Source organism: Megalobrama amblycephala, linkage group LG11 (assembly GCF_018812025.1).
Source record: "Megalobrama amblycephala isolate DHTTF-2021 linkage group LG11, ASM1881202v1, whole genome shotgun sequence".
NCBI lineage: Eukaryota > Metazoa > Chordata > Actinopteri > Cypriniformes > Xenocyprididae > Megalobrama > Megalobrama amblycephala.
Window position 1 is genome coordinate 11,492,997 of NC_063054.1, and position 27,504 is coordinate 11,520,500.

Genomic DNA, 27,504 nt, shown 5'->3' on the forward strand with positions numbered 1-27,504 from the left:
CAAAGGCCAACCTAGGTGTCCTGTTACAGATATATGGTACTTTTATGATCCAGAAGAATGCTGTGTAGAGACTAGTGACTCATTCTTCCTGAGAAGGACAAATAAACTCTCTTAATCCTATGTATTCTCTATATAACCACTTGGGAAATGTATAAACATGTATCCAATTTTCCCATCTCATGACTTTCCTTTTATAGGCTTTATTCTGTGTATTAATTCTCTCTTTTGAACTATTTTGGTATTAATGTTCCATAGTTGCAAATGTATAGTTGACTGAGATCACATTGGCAGCATGCTTGGTATCTACGGACTCCAACTTTCATTTCCTATTTGGTAATTTATGTTACATGTTACTAACTCTGTGACACATTAGTATTATAAGAATCTAGAGGGTTCTTCTCTCAAACATCCAATCCAGTGTCTTATGCTAATATCTTGCTACAGAACAAAGACTCGTAAAACTTCCCTGCGAGGGGGCAACTCCTTATTGGCTCAGACACCTTAAGAGGGTGTGACGTCTTCACCCCTTATATTCACGGATCACAAGATAAAACCCCTCTCTTCCTGCTCTTCCTCCTCTTCTTCTTTTTTTTTACTGACAAATGCTGACATCAAGATGACGCTTTAAGAAGCTAGAAGCTTCTAAGGAACCCCAAGCTTGTGCCAGGCCTTGGCCTAGACCTTCCATTCACCAAAGATCCTCTGAATCCAACTGGTTCTCTTTCATCAAGACAATATCAGCAAAGATTCAACAGGAGCCTCCACAAATTGCATCAGGACAGTTTTAATTCAACTTGGAGAGACATGCAAGTATCAAACTTAGTCTCATTATCGGATACATTGAGTATCCTTACCCCTTTTAAAGAAGGGCCTGTTAAAACTAAACTGGTGGTTTGCTCAAGGCTGTTGATCTGCTGAAATGTCCAACAATGCTGTAACCTCTTGCTTCCTGTCCTCTGCTTTAGCTCTCTCTCTCTTGGTAAACTGTATGCATGTATGTGTGTGAATGTTAGAGTAGTTTAAGTGTTTAGTCTAGTTAATAAAGTCTTGTTCATGTAACACGTAAGGTTGTCCGTGTTTTGCGCTCATATACGGGAGTCCCTATTCATGTCGGTCCTGACTACAGGCTTTTAGTAGAATAAGATTGTTATTTCCCATAACCTGGAAATGGACATTTCTTAGAATTAATAAACAATTAACACTGTGTGTTCATTGAACACCAGGTTAATTGATGGTAATATTAATTTTATTACATTAAGTTAATTTTATTAACTGATTAAAATATTAATAATTAATTATAACTAGTTATGATTAATTATTCATATTTATTTTGAGCTAATTTGCTGCACAGGCCATGGCCTCAAGCGAGAGGGACGATATGGCACCCTAGACCCGAGCTGTGGGATCTTCATGTGTGGTCTCTCAATGGGAGCCTGCAAACCTCCCCGAGAACATCTTAAATACTATCTCACAAGCTTGAGCTCCGTCAATGAGACGTCTCTACTCCCTTAAATGGTCTGTCTTTGCTGCCTGGTGTACAGCACGGGGCGAGGACCCATTTACTTGTGACATATCCCAGATATTGTCCTTCCTTCAAAACTTAATGGTTAGAGGCTGTACTCCCTCTACCCTTAAGGTCCATATCGCAGCTATAGCGGCCTCCCATGCTCCTGTAGCAGGGCAGTCAATAGGGAGAAACAACCTTGTTGTTCGCTTCCTGAAAGGGTCCAGGAGGCTGAATCCTCCTCGTCCTTTCACGGTTCCTACCTGGGACCTATCTTTGGTTCTTAGCGGCCTTAAAGGCCCTCCCTTTGAGCCAATCCAGACTACCAACTTACGGCCCCTGCCACTAAAAAACAACTTACTGCTAGCTTTAGCATCGGTTAAGCATGTGGGAGATTTACAAGCGCTCTCTGTGAGGCCCTCCTGTCTTGAATTCGGGCCTAACAATTCCAAAGTCGTCCTGAAACCGAGACATGGATACGTCCCGAAGGTCCTATCCACGGCCTTTAGGGCGCAGATGGTCATTCTCTCCGCTCTTCCTCCTTCTTAGGATGATCAGGAGTTGAACCTACTCTGTCCCTTCGATGTAGGTCCCTGAGGACTGATTTTCTGATATGACCCCGACCATGTCTGGGTTTGACTATATTTTGTGATCCCTATATGTGTCCTAGACCCCGCTGGTGCCTAGGCTATATAGGATTAGGAGGATGACTACAGTGTCTTTCAGTCCCTGATTGTCCAGGCTATCCTGTCCTATGGGTATCCGTCACAAGCCCTTTCTTAGCACTCTGCCCGGATGCTCTGTAATCCCCCCTTCGTTGCACGACGTGATTGAACTGTCCCCTTAGCGCCTTGTCTTATAATAATAAGACAAAAGACAAACGACGCAATACGAGTGTAGTATCGAAAGGGAACGTACTCTGTTATTAATGTAACCTCGGTTCCCTTAGATACGGAACGAGTACTGCGTACTCTGCCGTGCTACTCGCAGGCCACCTCATGCCGTCGCTTCAGTCGAAGTAAATCAGTTTGCCAAGGTGAGATGGCCGCTTATATAGCTCGATACCCCTCCCCTTTTGGCGGGCTCGAGAGGGCTCGCACGGCTCTGCCGCGCCGTCATTGGTTCGTTTACTTACAACCCCACGGACCAATGGCCATGCAGTTTCACTGCGTGATCGAAAAAGGCTTCAGAAATTGGAGAAAAGGAGTTTTCCCCATAGCGTCTTGTCTTATAATAATAAGACAAATGACACAGTACTCGTTCTGTATCTAAGGGAACTGTGTACATTCCTTGCCACTGTCGCTTCTGACTTGCATAGTTAGGGACACTTGATATTCGGCAACATTATTGACTTGACTGCACTGAATCTATTGGATGAGAACTGAACTTAGCTGGATGATGACACCACTGTTTTCTCCAGAGCTGCTTTATAAATGAATTGAACTCATTCCATGAACTTTATTATAGCATTATAATAAAGGGATTTATTAACCTCTAAGTTTATGTTTAAAAAAACACTGACAGATAATTCAAAGATCTTTTTGATCAATAAAAAAGTAAGGTCTATGGTCAGGTCTATTACGTTTCCCAACATTAGAAATATCACAGTGAAACAACCAATGAAAAAATGGGAAAGACACATGAGATTTCTAGCAAGTGGCATACATTATGGGACTTTAATAAATTGGGTTAATCGCAAGAGCACAATGTTGTTTGTGTCACATTGCGAAAGCAGAATAAAACTAACAAAAAAGGACCCAAAACAAAGTGCTTGATAAAACTAAAAGAGCTCTTGTAATGTCATTGTGACATTAAAATTCTTGTAATGTCAATGTGACATAAAACATTACAATATTTACTGTCAAGTAAACAACAGGGTAACACTTTATTTTAAGGGTCCAGAATAATGCATTATTAAGCATTAATGATTAACTTGTTCACAATTAAGCATTAGTTAAGAATGAACACACTAGAAATTAATGATTCATTTTACATTTTAAGGGTCCCGAATTATGCATTAGTTAAGCATAAATAAACTAGTAATTAAACATAATTACTAGCTTATTGTTCAGTTAACTTAATAGAATGGCACAGAAATATAATTACATCACTACACAAAAATAATATATGGCTTAAGATGTAAGATATGGCCTGTTCCACACCTGAATGCACTTCCCTCATCATCTCTCCGGCTCTCCCTGGATTCCCTGCACCTGGCCTTCGTCGTTTGCACACCCTTTATATTGGACTCACTCCCTGCACTCCTTGTCCGTTCTTGTTGTTTGTTAGATGTGTCTGCTGTTCTGATCCTTTGTTTAATAAATACCCTGTTTTGTAGAAGTACCGATTCTGCCTCATCCCTGCTGCAGCACCACTTGTAACAACAAGAATTCTCAGTAGACTAGATACATCATTTTTAATTTTATTTATTCTAAATATTCAGTAAAGTTTTATTTTAATACAAGCTCTGTTTGCTTGTTCACAATTAAGCATTAGTTAAGAATGAACACACTAGAAAATAATGATTCATTTTACATTTTAAGGGTCCCGAATTATGCATTAGCTAAGCATAAATAAACTAGTAATTAAACATAATTACTAGCTTATTGTTCAGTTAACTTAATAGAATGGCACAGAAATATAATTACATCACTACACAAAAATAATATATGGCTTAAGATGTAGATAATGACTAAAAGGCATTTACTGTACATTCAGTTAATCATTTATAACTAGGTAAATTTTTTGTTTATTTATAGCATAAATGTGTATCTTTCAAATGTTTATTCATTTGTAAATAATGGCTAAAATGCCCTACTATATGTTAAGTTAATCATTAATTACCATTGTGTCAATGCTTAACTAATGCATAATTGTGAACAAGTAAATCATTAATTACTAGCTTATATATGCTTAACTAATGCATAATTCAGGACCCTTAAAATGTAAAGTTATCATTAATTACTAGTGTGTTAATTCTTAAGTAATGCTTAACTTGTGAACAAGTTCATCATTAAAGCTGCAGTTCATAAGTTTTGCCTCTTTGTCGCCATCTCTGTTTGAAACCTGCAATTGCAGTTATATGCGTAATTATTACCATTACACATGTGTTGTGCGTTGGCACGACTCCTCAGTGCGGATGAATCTAAAGTTTGGTGTCAGTCACCACATCAGTGTGGATACTGTACTTCGGAAACACATATTTTACATCTTGGAAGTATGACCAAAATAAGAATTTTCACCAGAAAATGTCATCTGAATAAGTAAATAATATGTCTGTTACTTTTGTTCTGACCAACTGAGGAAAAAAGCATTAGGCCTAAAATAAATCGCGCTGCCAATGGTGATTAAATCTAACAATCACTTAGCTTGGATCATGCCAAACCATGCAAATTATTATTACTGTTATACTTTGTTCTCAAATTTTTAATGTTAACAACATCAGCATTGCATGACTATGTGTATTTAGTGTGTATTAGCGTTACCTGTGGATTTCAATTTATGTAGCCACTCCGCAGTCTGACTTCTTTTGCTTTTGACTACAGGTGAATCCAGTTGTCACTGATGATTGTCATTTGGATCTTTCTGGATTACAATCCGCCATCAAAATGATAAGTTTAATTATTTCAGCTGCTGTGAGAAAAGGCTATAAATGATCCACTACAAGCAGCATCCTCTCAGATATAGCTAATAGCTGGGACTCCTTCCTTTCTGTTTACAGACGTGACGCAATGATGCAAAGACAAACAGCTGCATGCACGAATTTCCCGCAGAAACCCACCTGCACTGCTCTTATTAGAAAACATTATTACAAGCTTACCGTTGTGAATCGAGCTAAGGTAAGGAGATAGCTTTGAACACTGGCTGGTTATGTACTTGCTCAAAAACTGATTTTGGATATTTTTTTACCAAAAATGTTACGGACAGCAGCTTTAATTAATGCTTAATAATGCATTATTCTGGACCCTTAAAATAAAGTGTTACCAAAAAATGGAATAAAATTAAAAATTACAACCCAGGTCATCAGAGTGTTAGATGATTAATATTTATAGTGCAACCTCTGTGCACACACTCACTTACCATGCAAAATTTCTTATGGTAACAAAATGATTACAAACTTGCTAAAATAAACAACCCGTGAACTGGGTTTTAAATCGAAATTTATGGACATATTAATATCACAAGTGTTACGGTCACGCCTGTCCCGGACTCCATTTCCCATGATCCTCCCTGTTCCACACCTGAATGCACTTCCCTCATCATCTCTCCGGCTCTCCCTGGATTCCCTGCACCTGGTCTTCGTCGTTTGCGCACCCTTTATATTGGACTCACTCCCTTCACTCCTTGTCCGTTCTTGTTGTTTGTTAGATGTGTCTGCTGTTCTGATCCTTTGTTTAATAAATACCCTGTTTTGTAGAAGTACCGATTCTGCCTCATCCCTGCTGTAGCACCACTTGTAACAACAAGAATTCTCAGTAGACTAGATACATCATTTTTAATTTTATTTATTCTAAATATTCAGTAAAGTTTTATTTTAATACAAGCTCTGTTTGTGGGGGGCCTATATGAGGTATCGGTCCATGGGCCGCTCAGTTGTATACCTAGAAAGAAATGCTTCCATTAACATTAATAAGCCAGACAGCAAAGAACATACCTCCTCCAGTGGTACCTCCTGGTCTTGGTTCATATCCATGACAGGAAACAGTGGCTCAGGACTGTCCTGCAGCCAGATGAACAAAAAGCCCTCAGGAACACCCTTCTGCAGCTGTAGTAGTTCCAGCTCAAACAGCAACACGGCACTGCTGGGTACACCCAGCGCTTGAGAAATGGAGAGACAGACATACAAAGAGGATCAGGGAAAACTGGGATATCTAAGAGACCAAAGCCTAGATGGTATATACCATACATACAACTAGTACGTTTTGCATACCATCATAGTTAGCATGGCTATCAGTGGGCAGTAATGCGTTACGCTATTTACATATGAGAGTGATGTAGAAACAAGGTGGTGTTGTTCATGGTTTCCAAACATCACAACAATTTACATTAAAGTCAAATCAAAATGGACCATTTTTTTCATGGAATAAAATGGTATATTTATTGTAAATGACTTAGTGCACAACATTATTTTTTAAATTTATGTGCTTCATAATCTTTAATAAAAATAACTTCCCCTCTTGCAGCGACATCTCTTCGCTTCTCTAATGATGTGTTTACTGGTGCAAGGGTGGGACAACCTGTCACTGCAGCAACAGCAAACCACAATCATCCAATAAATTCCCCATGGACAAAATCAAGTCCCGGCCTACATTTTTTCAAGCAGCCGGTTCAATCTGTTTTTTTTATTTTCATTATTATTTTTTTTATATATACATCCTTTATTTTACCAGGATAGTCCATTGAGATAAAACCATTTCTTCAAGGCAGTCCTGGCCAAAATGGAAGCACAAAAATTTTCACATAAAGCAACAAACAAACACATAAAACTAACAATTCTTACATAAAATTTTACCCGGCACTCATATAATGACAAATCAAAAGTTATTTAAAAACATGCACATGCTTCCTGTAGATTGGTCCATAAGAGATTTTTAAAGAGGGGAGTGTTTCCAACATTATTCTCTGCAGCTTGTTCCATAACCAGGGAGCCTAAAAAGAGAAGGCAGTTTTGCCAAGCTCTGAATGTACTCTGGGAACATTTAAAAGTTAAACAAGACTACACTTTAAAGTTGTAAGACTAAAACCTTAAAATGAATAACATTTCTGTAATTGTTTAACCATTTTGTTAGACTGGGTAAACCCAGCCTGATCTGCCGGCGATTTGATTTCGCCCGGCAACTCAGTCTGGAAACCTCTACTGCTTCTGTTACACTTTTGCGGGAACCAATCACACCCGCTATTGACGATAGAGAAGCGACGGCAAGCACGACCTTCAATCCAATTCTTTTTAACCTCTCGACGATGCTGAATGACTTCTTTAGTTTAGCAAACAAATCTCTTGAGTGGGTGTAAATACCACTAACTTTCATGTTTTTTTTGCACAACCTGCAAAAATCGCCTGATGACATTGCTGTTTCTGCAAACCGCTGATCAGTGCTACAAACCAATACAAACTAAACCTGTCTGGAGTTTTCGCGTTGCTCTGCAAAGTACGTCACCCGGATCGTTGATCTGATTGGTTGAAGGACTATCCAATTGCGTGAATAATGCTCATTGATCACGCCTCTTGTGCAGTAGAAAAACATAGCAGACTCCCCAAACCAATGTTCAATTTTAAATTGAGCTTGGTCTGGTGATAGCCAGACAACCATTTTGTAATATTTAGTTGGTTTGCTGTGAGACACAAAAGACGTTTTCTCCTATGCAGCGACTGACAATACAACCATAAGATACACCAAAACACAACATAAATTCACAAATCACATCAATTTTATTTTTTCGGTTTATCCGGTGATCTTAATTCTCAGCAGCAATCGTCAGAGGTGGGTAGAGTATCCAAAAACTGTACTCAAGTAAAAGTACAAGTACTTATAGAAATATTTACTCAAAGTAAAAGTGAAAGTAATAATCTTAAAGGTGCTATAGAGGATGTTTTCAACGACTAAGAAACCAAAGACTGTTACTGAATTTTTGAAATGAGCGCATGTGTAAGAACAACCCCCCTCTTTCACAGATCATTTCGAGGGAACGCCTCCCAAAACTCATGCATGAGTACTGGAATACGAGTGTTTGTTTACCACCGGCATTCGCTGTGTTGTGTTAGTGGATTCATTATGTCGGACTCACAGCAGGTAACTCATAAGTAATTTTGCAAAAATGTATCAAACAAAACATCCTCTATAGCAACTTTAATAGTTACTTGAGTAAGAGTAAAAGAGTATCCAATGAAAAAATGGTAGCACTTTATTTTACAGTACGTGTACTTTCCTGGTACATATATAGTAATTATGTTGTACATACAGGTAAAAGAGTGGTAACACAAGGTACTTACCTGACATGTATGTACATGGAAACTAATAATAAGCACTGCTGTAATTTTCAATGGTACATACATGGTAACTACTTTGTACCTATAGACAAGTGCTGGGTAATAACAGGCACTTACTTATAGTGTCCGTATATGGTAACTAACAGACACATTACTGTATTTACTAATGGTATGTACATGGTAACTGTTTTGTACTTACGGACAAGTGTGGGTAATAACAGGCACTTATTTATGGTAACTTGTAAGACATAACTGTACTCACTAGTGGTATATACATGGTAACTATGTTGTACTCACAGACAAGTGTGGACACAAATAACAGACACTTACTTAACTACTGTGAAACCAAATGTGCTTACCAAAATGATACACTGCAGTAACTATACAGCACTTCATAGTGTTAATACTTGACAACTGAGCATACCAAGTACAGTAGTGTTACTGATCTGTATGTATGTCATCAAAATACCCCTATTAAGTGAATTATTGTCCTGTAAAGATTAGGCAAATTGAACCGCAAAAGTATATCATCCAGTACTCAAGAAGTATCTTGTACCATGCTTATACCCCACCCTAAGTAATGTGTAACTTACGCATTAACTAACTGGTATATTCACTAGTATGTTCATAATAAGTACATGGAAATAGGACTGTAAAATAAAGTGCATCCTTGTACATAAACATTACATAGGAATTACCAGTTCTTACCAGGTGTAACTTAGACATTAACTAACTGGTATATTCACTAGTACGTTCATAATAAGTACATGGAAATAGGACTGTAAAATAAAGTGCACCCTTGTACATAAACATTACATAGGAATTACCAGATCTTTAACCTTTGTAATAATAAGCTTAAGCATTTTAACACAATTAGTAAGTACAGTAATGCATGCTACAAGTTACCATAAATAAGTGCCAGTTATTACCCACACTTGTCTGTAAGTACAAAATATTTACCATGTACATACCATTAGTAAGTACAGTAATGTGCCTGTTAGTTACCATATACAGACACTATAAGTGCCAGTTATTACCCAATACTTGTCTATAGGTACAAAGTAGTTACCATGTATGTACTATTAGAAAGTACAGCAGTGTTTCTTATTAGTTTCCATGTACATACAGTACAGTCCAAAAGTTTGGAACCACTAAGATTTTGAATGTTTTTAAAAGAAGTTTCGTCTGCTCACCAAGGCTACATTTATTTAATTAAAAATACAGTAAAAACAGTAATATTGTGAAATATTATTACAATTTAAAATAACTGTTTTCTATTTGAATATATTTCACAAAGTAATTTATTCCTGTGATGGCAAAGCTGAATTTTCAGCATCATTACTCCAGTCTTCAGTGTCACATGATCCTTCAGAAATCATTCTAATATGCTGATCTGCTGCTCAAGAAACATTTAATGTGTACAATTGTACAAAATATTTGTGTACAATATTTTTTTTCAGGATTATTTGATGAATAGAAAGTTCAAAAGAACAGTGTTTATCTGAAATCTAATCTTTTGTAACATTATAAATGTCTTTACTGCCACTTTTGATTGATTTAATGCATCCTTGCTGAATAAAAGTATTCATTTCTTTAATTTCTTTTCAAAAAAATAAAAATAAAAATTCTTACTGACCCCAAACTTTTGAACGGTAGTGTATAATGCTACAGAAGCTTTGTATTTCAGATAAATGCTGTTCTTTTGAACTTTCTATTCATCAAGGAATCCTGATAAAAAAGTACACAACTGTTTTCAACATTGAAAATAATCATAAATGTTTATTGAGCAGCAAATCAGCATATTAGAATGATTTCTGAAGGATCATGTGACGTTGAAGACTGGAGTAACGCTGCTGAAAATTCAGCTTTGCATCACAGGAATAAATTACTTTGTCAAATATATTTAAATAGTACACGGTTATTTTAAATTGTAATAATATTTTACAATATTACTGTTTTTTACTGTATTTTTAATTAAATAAATGTAGCCTTGGTGAGCAGATGAAACTTCTTTTAAAAACATTAAAAATCTTAGTGGTTCCAAACTTTTGGACTGTACTGTACATGTCAGGTAAGTACCTTGAGTTACCACTCTTTTACCTGTATGTACAACATAATTACTATATATGTACCAGGAAAGTACACGTACCGTAAAATAAAGTGCTACCAAAAAAAACTACTCAAGTAGCTAGTTACTAGTTTATATATATATATATATATATATATATATATATATATATATATCTTTGCAACAAACACAGAAGAGTCAAGCATTATTTCTGGCATCTGTAGCCCAAATATCATTGCATGTCTTTTGCTTTGTATAACGTATACAGCTGAAAAAAGAAAGAGAGAAAACGTACTCGGTTACTAACGTAACCTCGGTTCCCTGAGATACGGAAGGAGTACTACGTATGGGAAAGGTCTCCTTTTTCTCCGTTACTGAAGCCTTTTTCAATAATGCAGTGTAACTGCATCGTCATTGGTTCACTCATAGACAAGTTGTTGAACCAATGACGGCGCGGCATAGCTGAGCAAGCCTATGGCAACAAAGCGCACGAACTTTCCCGCCGAAATGTGCGGGGTTTAGGGCTATATAAGCAGACATTTCGCCATAGGATTCAGGTCATTCGACTGAAGCGACGACACTGAAGCCGCAGCCTCGTGGCACGGAATGTATTGCAGTATTGTTCCGTATCTCAGGTAACCGAGGTTACGTTAGTAACCGAGTACGTTCCCTTTCGATACTTCACTCGTACTGTGTATGGGGAATGAATTCAACTGTGCAGTGCCACGGCAGGGAATGACTGGACTTGTCTTGGACACCATGAGGGAACCAGTGGACAAGTGAGAAGTCCGGAGCCGTCGAACCCATGTTACACTTGCAAGAGGGAGTTAGCTCCCAGAAAGGTATGAAGCGGAGCTCGGTAGAGGCCGCTGTATCATACCGAGAGGACCCGAGTTTGTAAGGTCGGGATATCCAGATTATAAAATCTGACAAAAGTGGACGGCGAGGACCAGCCGGCCGCCTCACAGATGTCTTTAATAGAAACTCCACTGGACCAGGCCCAAGAGGAAGCCATTCCTCTAGTGGAGTGGGCTCTAACTCCTATGGGGCAGTTCTGGCCCATAAAGGAGTAACAAAGAGCAATAGCGTCGACTATCCAACGCGAAAGACGTTGCTTAGAGACCGAAGACCCTTTGGTGCGGCCTCCAAAGCAGACAAAGAGCTGATCGGATTGCCGGAAAGGCTGTGAGCACTCAACATAGGTCCTCAATGCCCTGACAGGGCAGAATAATTCCATCTGATGAGGGAGGGAGCGCTGAGAGGGAAATGACCTGTGCTCTGAATGGAGTCGAGAGCACCTTAGGGATGTAGCCATGAAGGCCAAAGGGTGGCCCTCTGAGAGCTCTGAGGACCAAGGAGAGGTCCCAGGTGGGGACGGTGAGAGGACGAGGTGGATTCAATCGCCTAGAACCTCTCAAGAAACGCACCACAAGGCTGTTTCATCCCACTGACTGGCCAGCGATAGCGACAGGGCCACTAGGAGGACTCTGTGCTTGTCTTCCCCGATTCGTCTGATGACCTGAGGGATCAGAGCGATCAGAGGAAATGCATAAAGGAGAGTGGAGCACTCATCTGAGGGGACGTTGCTCCGAGATAGCATATCTGCTCCCAAGTTTGTCCTCCCGGGTATGTGAGTCGCTTTGAGCGACTGAAACCTTGGTAATGCCCACTCCAGAAGACGTTTCGCCAGAGAGCATAAGGATGAAAGACCGCCCTGGTGATTTATGTATGACACCACTGTCATGCTGTCCGACTAAGACGTGGCATCCCGTCAGGTGTGCCTGAAACGCGTGAAGGGCTCGGATCACTGCCAGCATCTCGAGGTAGTTGATGTGCAGATGGCTTTCCTCGTGAGTCCACGAGCCGAAGGCCGGACTGCCCTTGCAAAGAGCGCCCCAACCTGAGTTGGACACATCTGTCGAGAGCACCGTCCTTCTGGACACCGCCTGTAGGGGCACTCCTTGACTGAACCATACAGGGTTCGTCCAGGGTTTCAGAGCTGTCAAACAGGCTCGATTGACTCTGAGACGCAGCTGGCCGCACCGCCAGGCATGAGGAGGGACCCGAAACTTCAACCAGCAGGACCGGGAAGGTGGACGCCATCAGACCTAGCATCCTCTAGAAGAACTTCAGAGGGAGATAGGCTCTGTTCCTGACTGAGGTCACGAGCTGCTGAATGGCCAGAGCGCGCTCTGGTGAGACTACAGCCGTCATACGGGCTGAGTCAAGAACTGCACCCAGGAACGTTATACGCTGGCTGGGGAGCAGTGAGCTCTCAGGGGCAAAGTTGACCCTGAGACCCAGGCACTCCATGTGGCTGAGTAACATGGATCTGTGCTGTTCTAGCTCGGCTTGCGACTGGGCTACAATGAGCCAGTCATCAAGATAATTGAGAACCCGGATTCCCATCTGTCTTAGTGGGGAAAGCGCCGCGTTCATGCACTTGGTAAAAGTGGGAGGAGCTAGGGACAGTTCGAAGGAGAGGACTGTATATTGGTAAGCCACACCCTCGAATGCGAATCTCAAGAATCGCCTGTGATGGGGGGCTATCTGGATATGAAAGTATGCATCTTTCAGGTGCAGCGAGCAGAACCAGTCCCCGGGGCAAATCTGCGTGAGGATCTGTTTCAGCGTTAACATCTTGAACTTCCGTCTCATGAGGGAAAGGTTCAGGAGTCTGAGGTCTAGGATGGGTCTGACACCGCCATCTTTTTTGGGACGAAGAAGTAACAGCTGTAAAACCCCGACTCACTCTCTGAGGGGGAGACTATTTCTATAGCCCCCTTCTCTAACAGAGACATCACTTCGGCTCGGAGAACGTGAGCGTCGTCCGCGTTTACTGAAGTGGGGAGCACCCCGTCAAAACACGGGGGTCTGCGAGCAAACTGGAGCGAGTAGCCTTGAGATATTATCCCCAGAACCCACTTTGACACTCCGGGGATGGCCTGCCAGGCCTCGGCCCGCATGACAAGGGGTTAAATGGCGCCGGGCAGCGGGCTGCTGAGAGGGGGCCCGCACACCGGTGAGTGTGGAAGAGGAAAATTGCTCTTTCTTTGAGAATGTAAAATATTTATTGTGTTCGCCATAACAACGGCATTTTGCGTGGGCGCAACAGCAGTGGACCATGGTAGCAGAACACATGAACGAACTCCCAATGCCCGGAACTGAACGGGGCAGAGGGGAAACTGAGCGAAAAAGCTTTTGGGGTGGTCCGGCCTCGGTGGGACTTAACCCCTTCCTCTTCTCTCCCCTTTGATCAGGAAGACTTGGGAGGCATCGGGTCCAGCTCAATCTTTGGCCGGGGGGCCTGCCGTTGCCTCGGGAAGGAGGAGCGCCTGGCGGGACGAGCTCAGCGGCGCTGTTCCTTTGGGTTTGGAGCTGCCTGGGTGGTAGAGGGGGCAGGCTTGCTCTGCTGAGCCGGCACAGTCCTGGGGCGGCTAGAAGCAGAGGTAGAGCTGGAGCGCTTGGGCAGGAAGTGTCGCATGGCCTGGGACGACTTCTGAGCTGTGATGAAACGCTCTGTGAAACCCTCTATGGCTGGCCTGAAGAGACCGGATGGGGAGACAGGGGCGTCCAAAAAGACCATCTTGTCTGCGTCCTTGATCTCGGTCAAGTTGAGCCATAGATGGTGCTCGAGCACAACCAGGCTGGCCATAGACTGTCCGAAGGCCTAAGCTGTGGCTATCGTGGGACGCAGGGCCAAATCCGTGGTGCTGCGGAGGTCACGAAAGGCAGGTGAGTCGATTCCAGACTTAGCTTGGAACACCTGGAGGATAGCCATGGTGTGCAGCGATGAGGCAGCTTGGCCCGCAGAGGTATAGGCTCTGCCAGCTAGGGCAGATGTGGTCCTGCAGGGCTTGGATGGAAGGGCCCTCTTCGTTTTCCACCCCACGGCCGCGGGGGGACAGAGGTGAGCCGCCACTGCCTTGTCCAGGGGCGGTAGGTTCTCGTAGCCCTTCTCTAGGGAGCCATCAACTGAAGTGAGAGCTGACTGCTGTGAAGTGCGTAAGCGGGCCGAGTAGGGTGTGCGCGCCATGACTTAGTCAGCTCGTCGTGAACTTTGGGGAAGAAAGGCGCAGAGCGCAGGCGACGTCCCGGCAGGAACCATTCGTCCAGTCTAGAGGGCTGCATTGGGTTTGGGCTCCCACGGGACCCAACGCAAATCTCGCGGGAGCGGGCGGTTTTACCTTTGCTGCGGGCAGGAGTGGGGGGTCAGAAAACTTTGCGGGACACCCGCGGGGAATGGTGGGATTTGGCGTGTAATAGAAATGGAGTCAACATATGAAGTTGAGAAGAAAATTAAAGCGGCTGTTTACTTGACAAAAGCAAAGCAAGACAAGTCAGACACCTGGGGCCCGTTTCAATAAGGATGTTCAACTAACTCTGAGTTAAAACTTGAACTCTGAGTTGACTTACCCTGAAATGGGAAACTCTGAGTTTTCAGTTTCAGAACAGCTGAATTGAGTTAGTTCAATCGACTCTGAGTAGGTTGACTCTGAGTTGAGCGCATGCACCACGACTATGAAAAGCCATCATCAATGGAGTTCTGATATTACGATTCACCATAGCAACAGCACGTGACAAAATGACGTCCACATACTTCTGAGTCAATGCAAGTTTAATTCTTATCACTGTTATAATATCAAAGGTGAAAACTGGCAGAATGGTAAGCTATTGAACTAATATTCATTTTCATGGTATCCCACATGCAAAAAAGGAAGAAAAAATAATAATTTAACAGGATGCAATAATAAGAGTGTACATTATTTTATCATTATTAAAGACTCGTTAGGCAATTTACTAGCACTTTTAGAACATTTTCTTCATTTTTATTGAAAATAAATGCCTTTCTGATGTGATGTGTGATGGGAAAAGGGAGAATAGCGGGCTTGGCAGATGGCAGATTCTAACCTAGTCCATCGCATCACAAGTTAATTTTCCGCACTCAACACGCTACTGCCTACTACACCCCCCCCCCCCCCCCCAGGAAACACGACTAAATATCTCATATCATTTTCTTATATAGAAAATCCATCTTGATTTAAGAATTTTTTGATATTTGTACTTGAAATAGGACGAAAAATACTCAGTAAGAAAAGCATTTTTGCAGTGTGAATGAATGAGTGAACTATTTAAACATCACTTGCACTTTAAAAAGGGGGAGGAGACCGAAGGAAACTCTGGGTTTACTGAAGAAAACCTGCTCCTGACCAGGTTAGGTTCACAGAGTAAGTTACCATGGTAAATGACTCTAAGTATAAGTTACCTCTCTTTAAGAAACAGGCTTGACTTAACCTGCTTTCTCGGGTTTGACATATCTCCCATTCTGAAACAGAAAACCCAGAGTTTCCCTCATTTCAGGGTTAACATACTCAGAGTTTTCACTTAACCTCCTTTCTGAAACAGGCCCCTGGAAACAATTCTCAAAATTCGCACGTTTTATTTTGAGCATTCTCACATGATCTAGTGCACCATCAGAGAGGGCATTCAGTGTGTGTGGGCGGATCATGGAAGAAAGATGCACAAGTCTGCGACCGCAGTCAGTCAGCAATATACTTTTCCTTCATAGTAATATGGAGTAAGCAATGCAATGCCCACTGATCAAATTAATTTGTTTAAGTAGGCTACGTTATTTTTATTTATTTATTAGTATTATTTATTTTCTTTTTTGCAATAGCCTGTTAAGCTAGTTATTCTATTTATTTTATTTATTTCGTTTTGTATTTAATTTGTTTAAAGTATATCTAGCTTACTTTGCAAGTCCTATGTGTTTATTTAATAAGTTAAAGTTATTTCTTATTGTGCTTTCGCTTATTTAATTAAACTGTTAACAGTTTAACTGTTTGTTTAGTTAATCATTCGGTGAGTGTGTATAGCCTGCGTTTAAAAACTGAGTGCCGCTATTTGTGGTTTTGGTTAATGTTTTATAATTCCAATAAAAAAATATCCAATGTTTTTATCACGTGTGGTGCTTTCGTTTTGCGGCTACTTCATCTTATTTAAACGCAATCATGTTTAAAGTCTGTAATTCTGCATGTTAACTTAAACGAATTTAGTCTGAGTATTTATTTAGGCCTACATTTTTCACAAGCTCTGAGAGAAAGTCCGCAGGAGCGGGCGGGAGTGGACACAAACATTGCGGGCGCGGGCGGGAGTGGAACACGCAGGTTGCAGGAGCGGGCGGTCCTGGTCAGATATTCAGCGGGAGCGGGCGGGTGCGGGTTAAGGAAATCAGTCCCGCGCAGGGCTCTAGTCCAGTCTGCTGCGCGTTGGCTCTTCAGGTGGGGCCCATTGGAGGTCCAGCTCCTCGACAGCCTTGGAGAGGATGCGGAACAGCTTGGCATCCATCCCGGGCCTGCAGTCGATGGGCTCCAGCGACGGCAGATGGGCGGGGTTTTTTTACCTCAGAATCACTAGCCCATTCCTCCGTTTCAGAAGCCGCGAGAGACATGGAGTCATCATCAAGCGGCTCGTCCTCAGGACCGCCGAAGGAGACGAGGTTTAATGATGCTCTAAAATTAGCTCCTAAATCTGTGAAACAGGTACAACGCAGGGCCAGTCTCACGTGAGAACTCCGGTCTTGAACGCGTGATATCGCGTTGTTTCCTTGTCATGTCTCGCGTGTGTTTGGTTGTGAAATGTAGTTTGCGTGCCAGACAGAGTTGTCGGCGATTCTTCCTATTGTAAAGTCATGCAGTGTGAAACCTTCTGTCGCCGATCCACTGTGCAGTGTGAACACAGCAGCGACTGATTGCTGGCCAAGATAGTCATGCAGTGTGAAAAGAACAGTGACCCGACTACTTTGAAAATCGTGCAGTCTGAACTCGGCATTAGTCAGTAAGACCAAATCACAAACAGTCCTAAAGACACTGTACACCATTGAGGCAATAGCGATAGAGCCTTAGGTGCTGAACATTTTCTTAATATTCAATACATTTTGATTTATAGATTTGAATCTACGATGAGACGGCAAAAAAAAAAAAAAAATCTTGAACAAATAAATAATATTGTCTGATTACCTGTGGCAGTGGTTTTCATGAGTTCACATTTACAAATGACTGAATAGAGTAAAAAAAATATATATATATATATGTATGTATGTATGTGTGTATATATATATATAAAAAGCATATTTGGTGTGCTGTCCAAGGGGATCGAGGGCTCTGAGCTTGGAATTTAGCCCAAACCAAAAGTTCTCCTCATATCCCCAGCTGAGAGTGAGGAGCAGGGTGGCGGAGGGATGCAGAAAACTGTCGAAGTAACTATGGGTGAGTCGGCTCTCATCTGTGTATATATTCCTCCTCTCGAGCTGATTAGAAAGACTGTTCGAATGCGTTTCTCCCAAATTTTGTTTATAAAACATAATTCGTCGCTTGAATTCTGCATTCCCTTGAGATGCAGACATCCAAGAGGTGGACAATTAACTGTATATACTAGTTTAATTAGTGACACTTAGTCTACATTTTAAAACCTTTATGGCAACAATATGGCAACATTTTATTTTGACTATGGCAACATTTTTATTAAAAAAATATTTATTTTAATAGGACAACATTTGTATTTTAAAACCTTTATTTTAATATGGAAGCATGACACCTCATTCTACAATATTTCTATGATTAAATCAGCCAATCACTGTGTGTATAGTCCATAGCAACGAGGTCAACCCCGCCCTTACTCTTAGCTTAAGACTTCTCTCTATTCGTTAGTAAAAGTTGGTCTCAGCAGATTTGTGAATATGTTTTAAGAGAAAACTCTTAGCTAAGAACTTTTACTGCTATTTAGGAGAACTCTTAGTGGTAAGATAAAATGTTTTGTGAATACGGCCCCAGGCTTATATAGACAGAGAAAATGAGCAACAGCTAAATGCAATGAGTGCTGAGGAGTTCAGACTGGGAATTATGGGAATTGTAGCTTGTGAGGGAATGACAATAGTCTGATGTGGAGTTCCCTCTGGTGGTTCTCAAGGGCACTCTTGCTGGTGATTGTAACAGCATGTAAATGTAGTCAATATTTCTCCTGACACTTATATTAATGAGCTTGCAATGCATTCTGTGTTTGGGATTCTAAGTAAAGGATATACAGTGCCTATAGAAAGTCATCATACCCTTTACCTTTTGTAACATTACACCCTGGAAAATAAAATAAATTAAGTCTAATGTTTTGAGCTGTATGTACACATTATAACCCTCATCATTAAAGTGAAAATAACATTTTAAAGGTGCCATAGAATTGAAAATGAATTTAATGAATGAATTTACCTTGGCATAGTTGAATAACAAGAGTTCAGTACATGGAAATGACATACAGTGAGTCTCAAACACCATTGTTTCCTCCTTCTTATGTAAATCTCATTTGTTTAAAAGACCTCTGAAGAACAGGCGAATCTTAACATAACACCAACTGTGACGCAACAGTCGGGATCATTAATATGTACGCCCCCAAATTTTGCATATACCAGCCCATGTTCAAGGCATTAGACAAGGCTGCAGAGCCGAGTCATCAGACGTTATGCAGGTAAGCAAGCAAGCAAGGACAACAGCGAAAAATGGCAAATGGAGCAATAATAACTGACATGATCCATGATATCATGATATTTTTAGTGATATTTATAAATTGTCTTTCTAAATGTTTCGTTAGCATGTTGCTAATGCACTGTTAAATGTGGTTAAAGTTACCATCGTTTCTTATTGTATTCATGGAGACAAATAAATACTTTGAGTCTTGTGATCCAATCAGATTTATGATAGCAACCTGATTCGTAACAAAGCACTGTTCGCCAGAGGAGAACTGGCCCCCCGACTAAGCCTGGTTTCTCCCAAGGTTTTTTTTCTCCATTTTAACACCTATTTGCCACTTGTTTGCCACCTGATGTCACCTGTTGGAGTTTGGGTTCCTTGCCGCTGTCGCCTTTGGCTTGCTTAGTTGGGGACACTTGACATTTGACTTGACATTTGATATTCAACAGTATTCTTGACATTTATTCAACAGTGCTTTGATCTGCCTGCATTGACACTATTCTTGAAGAGCTGCTGTGCAGCAAAAATTATGTACCAGTTATCAATGTAAAGCTGCTTTGATACAATCTGCATTGTAAAAAGCGCTATATAAATAAAGGTGACATGACTTGCCTTGACAAGAGCTGTCGTTATTTTCATTATTAAACACTTGCAGTCTGTATAATTCATAAACGCAACTTCATTCTTTATAAATCTCTCCAACAGTGTGTAATGTTAGTTTTAGCCCGTTAGCCAAGGAGCATAACCTCAAACTCATTCAGAATCAAATGTAAACATCCAAATAAATACTATACTTACATAATCGGTTATGCTGCATGACGAACACTTTGTAAAGATCCATTTTGAGGGTTATATTAGCTGTGTAACTTTATTTATGCAATGTATTATAGAGTCGCGAGCTCGGGGGCGGGGAGCGCAAGGATTTAAAGGGGAAGCAAGCTGAATTGGCGCATATTTAATGATGCCCCAAAATAGGCAGTTAAATAAATGAATAAAAAAAAAATCTATGGGGTATTTTGAGCTGAAACTTCACAGACACATTCAGGGGACACCTTAGACTTATATTACATCTTGTGAAAAAGCATTCTATGGCACCTTTAAAACATTCTAGAGGATTATTATCAATTAATTAGTGAAATACCTGGTTTGGTAAAGTGATCAGCCCCTTAAAGTATACCATTATAAACTTGCTCAGGTGCAACCAATCAACTTCCAGATGAAACACCAAGCTAACTGCCCCACTTGACATCAACTGTAGTGGTTTTGATTGCTTCAGAATAAACACACTGCCTAGATCAGGCCGTCCGTTCAAACCGAATGACCGTGCCAGGAGGACATTGATTTGTTTTGTTTTTTGTTTGAGCTTATCAGACTGTTGAGTCTTGAACTGTAAACTCCCAGGTGTCCCAGCTTTCTAAATATTTGTTAATTATGTGTCTATCTAGAATGACTTATGAACTTGCCAAAATGAGAGGTGTGCAGTAAGGGTTAAATCCAAAAGAAAATCTATGGATGGACTTGAAGAGAGAAGTCCATTGCTGTTCACCACGGAATTTGACTGAACTTGAGCAATTCTACTAGGAAGAATGGACAAATATTCCCCAATCTAGGTGTGCCAAGCTAGTACAGACATAAAAAAAAATATGAATGGCTGTAATTAAAGCTGCTGTCCATGATTTTTGGCCCTCTAGCAGTTAATAAACAGAACTGCACGCGTCTTGCGGAGGAACATTCTAGCCGGAGCTAGTCCTACCAGTCTGGTCTGAAATAGTCAGAATATAAACAATTATTATAAGTGTATCACAATGATTCAGGATAAGACAAAAACACGGTTTGGAAAATGGATTCATGTTGTATATTCTCATTATATAATTTTTGTACATTTTTAACACAAAAAAAGTTGCGGACTGCAGCTTTAAAGCAAAACATTGCTCTACGAAGTATTAAATCAGGGGACTGATGATTTTTCCAACCCTGTTATTCTAGTTTTTTAGTTTTTGAAAAAAAAAAAAAGAAAAAAAAAAATCTGAACTGTTGCCTTTTTCTTCTCTTTTTTTGTTGTAAGGCAAAACTAATGCAATAAAACTGGATTTTTTTTTTTTTTTTTTAAATGGGGTTTGATTTTAGGCAGTACAACAAATAAAGTAACTATTTCAAAGGGGTGTGGAATTACAAATTTAAGAATCTGTTTAAAATCTGCGGATCCTACATCCTGACCATTTGGCAGGACAAGCTCAAGATACAGCAGTGCTTTTGTCTCTATGATAATGTAAAGGTATAGGTGATACTGCCAGACTGATTGGATTAGCACCTATGCATTTGAATGACACAGTTATGCTGATTAGATCATGGCTGGGAAATGTAGGCAATGATCTGATTCCTGTACTGCATTTGCATCCTTTTGTTTAGATTGTCCACACCTCTACTCTATGTATCCCTCCCCCTTGAATGTATATGAACTACCAAGTCACTGCCTTAGTGAGATTTTGGATGACCACAGCGACGCACAGCGTGTTTCTCAATAAAGAGTAACTTCTGCTTCAAGAGATCCCAAAGTCTCCTGGTCTATGCTTCTGAGATTTCCAACAGTTTTGGTGCCGTGACCCGGATAGAGCTTCTCATCTCAATCCAGATTGAAACTTCAAGCACAACAAAGATCTGATCCAAAAGAAGATCCAGGCTGAATTTTCCTGTACACCCAAGGGTTGGTGAGTGATACTCTATCCAAAAGAATCATTAAGACCAGTACAAAGTTGTTATCCTCTGCGCCGTCAGAGAGGAGTTAACAGACAGCTGTAGGGTTTGGTTAACTAAGTTATCCTCTAAAAATGTTCTTTTAGAGATGAAGTTTATCCTCTGTTTAGGCAGGGAAGTTTAGCATCACATGCTAATAATTAGGTATCCTCTGTTCAGGCAGGGAAGAATTAGTGTAAAGTGCTAATAATTTGTGTTGTCCTCTGTTTTATCAGGGAAGGTGGTGTGTTAACAGAATAGCCACCCTCTACTTTGCTAGAGAAGAAGGTTCATCCTCTGTTAACTCAGGGAAGGTTATAACTGTTACAGTGTCTTAGCAAGTTGGTTCTACTCTGCTCACCAGAGAAGGTTGAATACATTACGATGTGTATTAACTAGATTAACCTCTGCTCTGTCAGGGAAGTGTTGAAGTGTATTGTTGTGCCAGAAAGACATTACACAATGTTGAGAAAGAATGCTAGAAAAATTCCAACAACTGAGAAAGGTGGACTAGCTACCCCTTTATGGACAGATAGTGAGTTCAAATCATTGTTAGGAAAGCACATGGACTCAATAGTGACTGAGTCAGTCAGATTGGATTTGACAAAGAAATTTGGGATTCATCCAGAAAAAGTTTGGTCCATTGAAGAATGCAAAAAGGTACTTGGTGCTTGTATTCGTAAGAAAAATATGAAGGGCATTATCTGCTGCCACAGAGAATTTACTCTATCCATTGCAAAAGAACAAATCCAACGTATTGCTAAGTTAGAAGAGCAAAACAAACAGTTGCACACTCGAGTGTCTCATCTCACTCAGAAGTTGGGCCTTAACAAAGCCTCAACCAAATGTGACTCAAAAGACCAACAGTCAGATGAAAGCTATCCTGACATACAGTCTTTCTGTAGACTAGAGGACAATAGCAATACTGGATTCATGGATAAAGATGTAAATGCAGTTGAAGTGTGTGGAGTGAGACAAAAGGCTCAGAGTAGGGCAAAAGGGGTTGACACAGTTCCATCTGTAACCCCCATACTGCAGTTACAAGCAGTCAGTACCACTATAGGTCCTGAAGACATAGAAAGAATTGCTGAGAATTTGCCATCAGTGCATAGAAACTTTTCTGAGTTTAGGACAGAGTTGTCCAGAAAAATGAAGCTCTATGATATGTCCCTAGCTGAAGTCACACAGCTAATGTCACAAATCCTGAAAGAGTCAGAATTCAATGATTTTGAAAGTGCTGTAAATAGTTCTGAGTTTCAGCATTCCAGCAAAGGTGAATTGAGAGAAGGAGTTCTGAGAGTGTTACAGAACCTTGTTGGACCAAAGGTAGACTGGTCAAAGATCACTAGTTCTGTACAGACGAAGGATGAAACTGTAAGTGAGTACACTGAAAGATTTTGTCAGTCAGCTGCAGCATACAGTGGAATAGCTGACACTCCAGAGAAGGTGTTAGAGGATAATGGACCACTGGTCCGCATGTGGTTTGATGGGCTCTCATCAGAATACAGAAATGCATTGCCTTTCTTAGACCTCACATGGTCCAATGGAACTCTGCAAAACAACTTTAATAGGTTAGCTGTTTGGGAAAGAGACTCTGATGTCAAGACAAGAGTAAAATTGCAGCAGCATCCTTTAAGGTCAACACAGAGAATCGACAGAAACGTAAATGTCCTAAGAGAGAAGGCACTTGTCATTACTGTGGTAAACCTGGACATTGGATGAAAGAGTGTAGGAAAAACAAAAAGACATTAAAAGAAATGAACAGCTTTACTCAGCTCATACTCAGTCTACTTGCTACATTGAAACTGCCCCTCCCCTCTTCTCCAAACTCTTGGAGCAGCAGCTTGCTGACATGCTAACCATTTGGGCTGTGAGTGCTTAATTTCCCCAGTCATTTACAAGAAAGCTGAAAGACTCATTCTGAACAAAAGAAAGTTGACTATCACTTCCACCATTTGGGGACACAGGTTAAGTACACTCACAGCCTTAAATGTTATGCTACAGCACACTCCATTCACTTATCCATCCTCAATGGGTTATGATGTCTACTATGACTGATGTTTCAATGGAAGATGGAGATGTAGCACCTTAAATTTGGAAATTAACTACAGGGAGAGAATAGGACACACAGACCAGTGAGGAGCCCAGGGAAGAACCGAAGTGCAAAAGGCCTCGGGGGTTAACCCTGTGGTGAAGACTTCCTCATAGGTTTCCCCCTATCTCATTTTATCCCCACCTTACTGGTCTATAGGTGTCAAATTGATTAAGACTAGGTTAAGAAAAAGAAGAACAAAACCACTATACGATCACTAGAAGTTTATGATGATCAGAGTTAGACAGAAAAACTATACGATCATCAGAGGTCTAACGTACTAAAGTCTATGCATGAATACTGCTGGTCTGCTGTCTCTTTGTTTTCTTGTGTGCAGGTATGTGTATATGCCATGACGTCTCACAAGCAGCACCTGGTGTAAAGCATCACCTCAGATATCCATGAACAACCTTCATGATGACGGAGTCATCAGAGCAACTCGGAGTTGCACAACGACAAAGAATCTTCTTGGGACAAACATGGAAATGGACTCTACAGGGAACAGACTCCACAGCTATTCAGGCGCCATGGACTTTTAGGACTTCCACGCTTATGCTACATGGTTTTCTGTGTCATCATGTAGTTTATACAACATGTTACCACCCTGCGTTGTATATGTGTGTCAACAGTATACTCAAGTTAAAGAACAACACTTATGTAAATGTTGGACACGACACAGAATAAGATGTATGTGCCTGTAACTGTTACAAGTTGCATGACTGGAAGATGGAACTTATGTTAACAAACATATGTTATAGAAGGGATTTAAGAAGGTTTAAATTTGTATTATGTGAGAGTTATTAGAACTCTCAAAGGGGGAACTGTGGAATTACAAATTTAAGAATCTGTTTAAAATCTGCGGATCCTACATCCTGACCATTTGGCAGGACAAGCTCAAGATACAGCAGTGCTTTTGTCTCTATGATAATGTAAAGGTATAGGTGATACTGCCAGACTGATTGGATTAGCACCTATGCATTTGAATGACACAGTTATGCTGATTAGATCATGGCTGGGAAATGTAGGCAATGATCTGATTCCTGTACTGCATTTGCATCCTTTTGTTTAGATTGTCCACACCTCTACTCTATGTATCCCTCCCCCTTGAATGTATATGAACTACCAAGTCACTGCCTTAGTGAGATTTTGGATGACCACAGCGACGCACAGCGTGTTTCTCAATAAAGAGTAACTTCTGCTTCAAGAGATCCCAAAGTCTCCTGGTCTATGCTTCTGAGATTTCCAACAGGGGTATGATGATTTTATATAGGGAACGTAACTGTGATGCTTCCTTTAAGTTCCTCAATAAATAGCTATTTCAGAAAATAGCATAATTTTGCTGCTAACCTTTTGAAACAGCCTAAGTTGGAAACCTAGTAAGAAGATTTATTATGTTTCACTATGTTTTGGTGCAATTACATTGAAACATCACTTTTCACAATCTGAATTGTCTTTCTAAAAAATTAGTTATAAAAGTTTATTTTGATGTATGGTGATTAAAAGTATGGTTACTGACCTCCATTGGTGCCATGTGCGAGGTGGGGTGGCACAGTGATCTCTCTCCTCTCTGACACACACATGCCCTGCAAGCCTTCATCCAGACCAGAGATCAATTTCCCTTGACCTAACGTGACACGTGGGGGTTCTGGGTAGTCATCTCTGCAGATAATACATTAATAATGATAACAGCATTTCAATAATAATAATAATAATAATAATAATAATAATAATTGTACACAACAGCAAACATAACACAGTAACACTCAAAAACAGTTTAACACATTCAACTTACATTATAAACAGACGTTCACTAACAATCCACAGAAAATGCTTTGCATTTTTCCCAGTAATTAAATTTTTGAGTTAAACATTGTACATTATAAGTATCTGGTACAGCATATAGCCATGGCCAAAAGTATTTGTAGTGACATAAATGTTCGGTTTCGCAAGTTTGCTGCTTCAGTTGTTGTGGTGTTGATTCACATGTTTCTAGATAATTGTGCAGATCAGATGCATTTTAAATAATTGCTAAAAGCATCATTGGCCAACATAAATGAATTTTACAGAAAATCCCAAATTTCACAGTTTTTTTAATCCCTGGCACAAAATGACCAACAAACGTCATTTCACTAATCATATCATCAACACATGGGAATGTGTGAGCAAGTACTAGTCAGGTGAAATTTACGGACCCCCGGACATGACATGCAGGGAAAAAAATAGTAGGCTAAATTGTGCGTACAATTTTCTAATTCGTTCCCTCGATTTACTAAATTGTGCGCACAATTTTCTAATTCGTTCCCTCGATTTACTAAATTGTGCGCACAATTTACTATTTCATTCATGCGCATGATTTATAAATCGAGGGAAAGAAATAGTAAATCGTGTGCACGTTTTAGTAATCACGATCCAAACAAAGATGCTACACACATGTAACATGAGCAATTATTTTTTATTTAATAATAATAATAATAATAATACATTAATACAATAATACATTTTATTTATATTGTGCTTTTCTCAAACCCAAAGTGCCACAACACAGACTAATAATAATAAAAACAGTAATACAAATAAAAAAACAAGATTACAAAGAATACAAAGAAGCCAAAAAAAAAAAAAGTCTTTAAAGACTTCTTAAAATTGTCCAGCATTCCTTAACCGTGAAGCTTAAACAGAGAATGCTTGACCCCCGGTAGACTTTTAAATGAGGGCTACGGAAGAGTACAAGAACAAGAAGAGTGCAGAGTTAGGTCCTGTCCCAAATGGCACCTTAAACACTTGTAGTCTTCCTACGAGTCCGCACTTTTATGACGTAATGGCGCTTTGACTGTCGGGAAGAAGTCTCCTGCAGAGCTTGCACCAGTGCACATCGAGGGCGTATATTGGCCGCAAAGGATGCGCTCGCGAGCACTCTTCTGAAACCTAAAATTGACAAAAAGTCAAGTTACCGAAAGTGCATAGAAGTGTGCCATTTGGGACAGGGTCTTGGAATATAAGGAGTGGCTATAGGTTACAGAGATATGCAGGGGCTGTCCCATGAATAGCTTTATATGTGTGTGGGGCCTTTATTTGCTAATAGTAAAGTGCTGTGAGTGATTTTTCCTCTTTCTCAGCTTAACTGTTGTTTGATTATTACTGATGATTTCATAGACAGAGGGAGATCTAATAAGCTGCATTCACACTAATGCACTGATCTCTTTTGAAATATATAAGATGTGGTTTGTCCTGTCTGTTTATTTCCTTAAAGGGGACATCGGATGCAAAATTCACTTTTACATGGTGTTTGGACATAAATGTGTGTTGGCAGTGTGTCTACACAACCACTCTATAATGATAAAAATCCACCCAGTGCTTTTTTTTTAATCCCCACAAATCATAAGCACTTTGTCAGATCAAGCCATTCATAGATTCTTGGTAAAGTGATGTAAATTTGCACAGGCCCCTCCCACGACTGTTGACGGACACTGCCATTTTAGCATAGACATGCCCTGAGTGAGCTGTAAACAGTGCACCATTGTTTAGATGCCACGCAGGTGTAGACAAGAATGTCCCCAAAACAACTTTGGCATTTTGTAATCGGATATGAGAATGAACATA

General features: G+C 40.4%; 1 protein-coding gene across 2 annotated transcripts in view; it reads right to left on the reverse strand.

Annotated features, from left to right (window-relative positions):
• The window catches only part of fkbp10a (FKBP prolyl isomerase 10a), a 203,181-nt gene that overhangs the window by 39,990 nt on the left and 135,687 nt on the right, over nt 1-27,504 (reverse strand). For both annotated transcript variants that reach the window (XM_048206146.1, XM_048206145.1), the window contains 2 exons: nt 25,421-25,563; nt 6,159-6,322 (listed from right to left, as the gene is read on the reverse strand). In XM_048206146.1, coding sequence (XP_048062103.1) covers nt 6,159-6,322; nt 25,421-25,563 — 307 coding nt within the window. The remainder of the gene's footprint in view (nt 1-6,158; nt 6,323-25,420; nt 25,564-27,504) is intronic.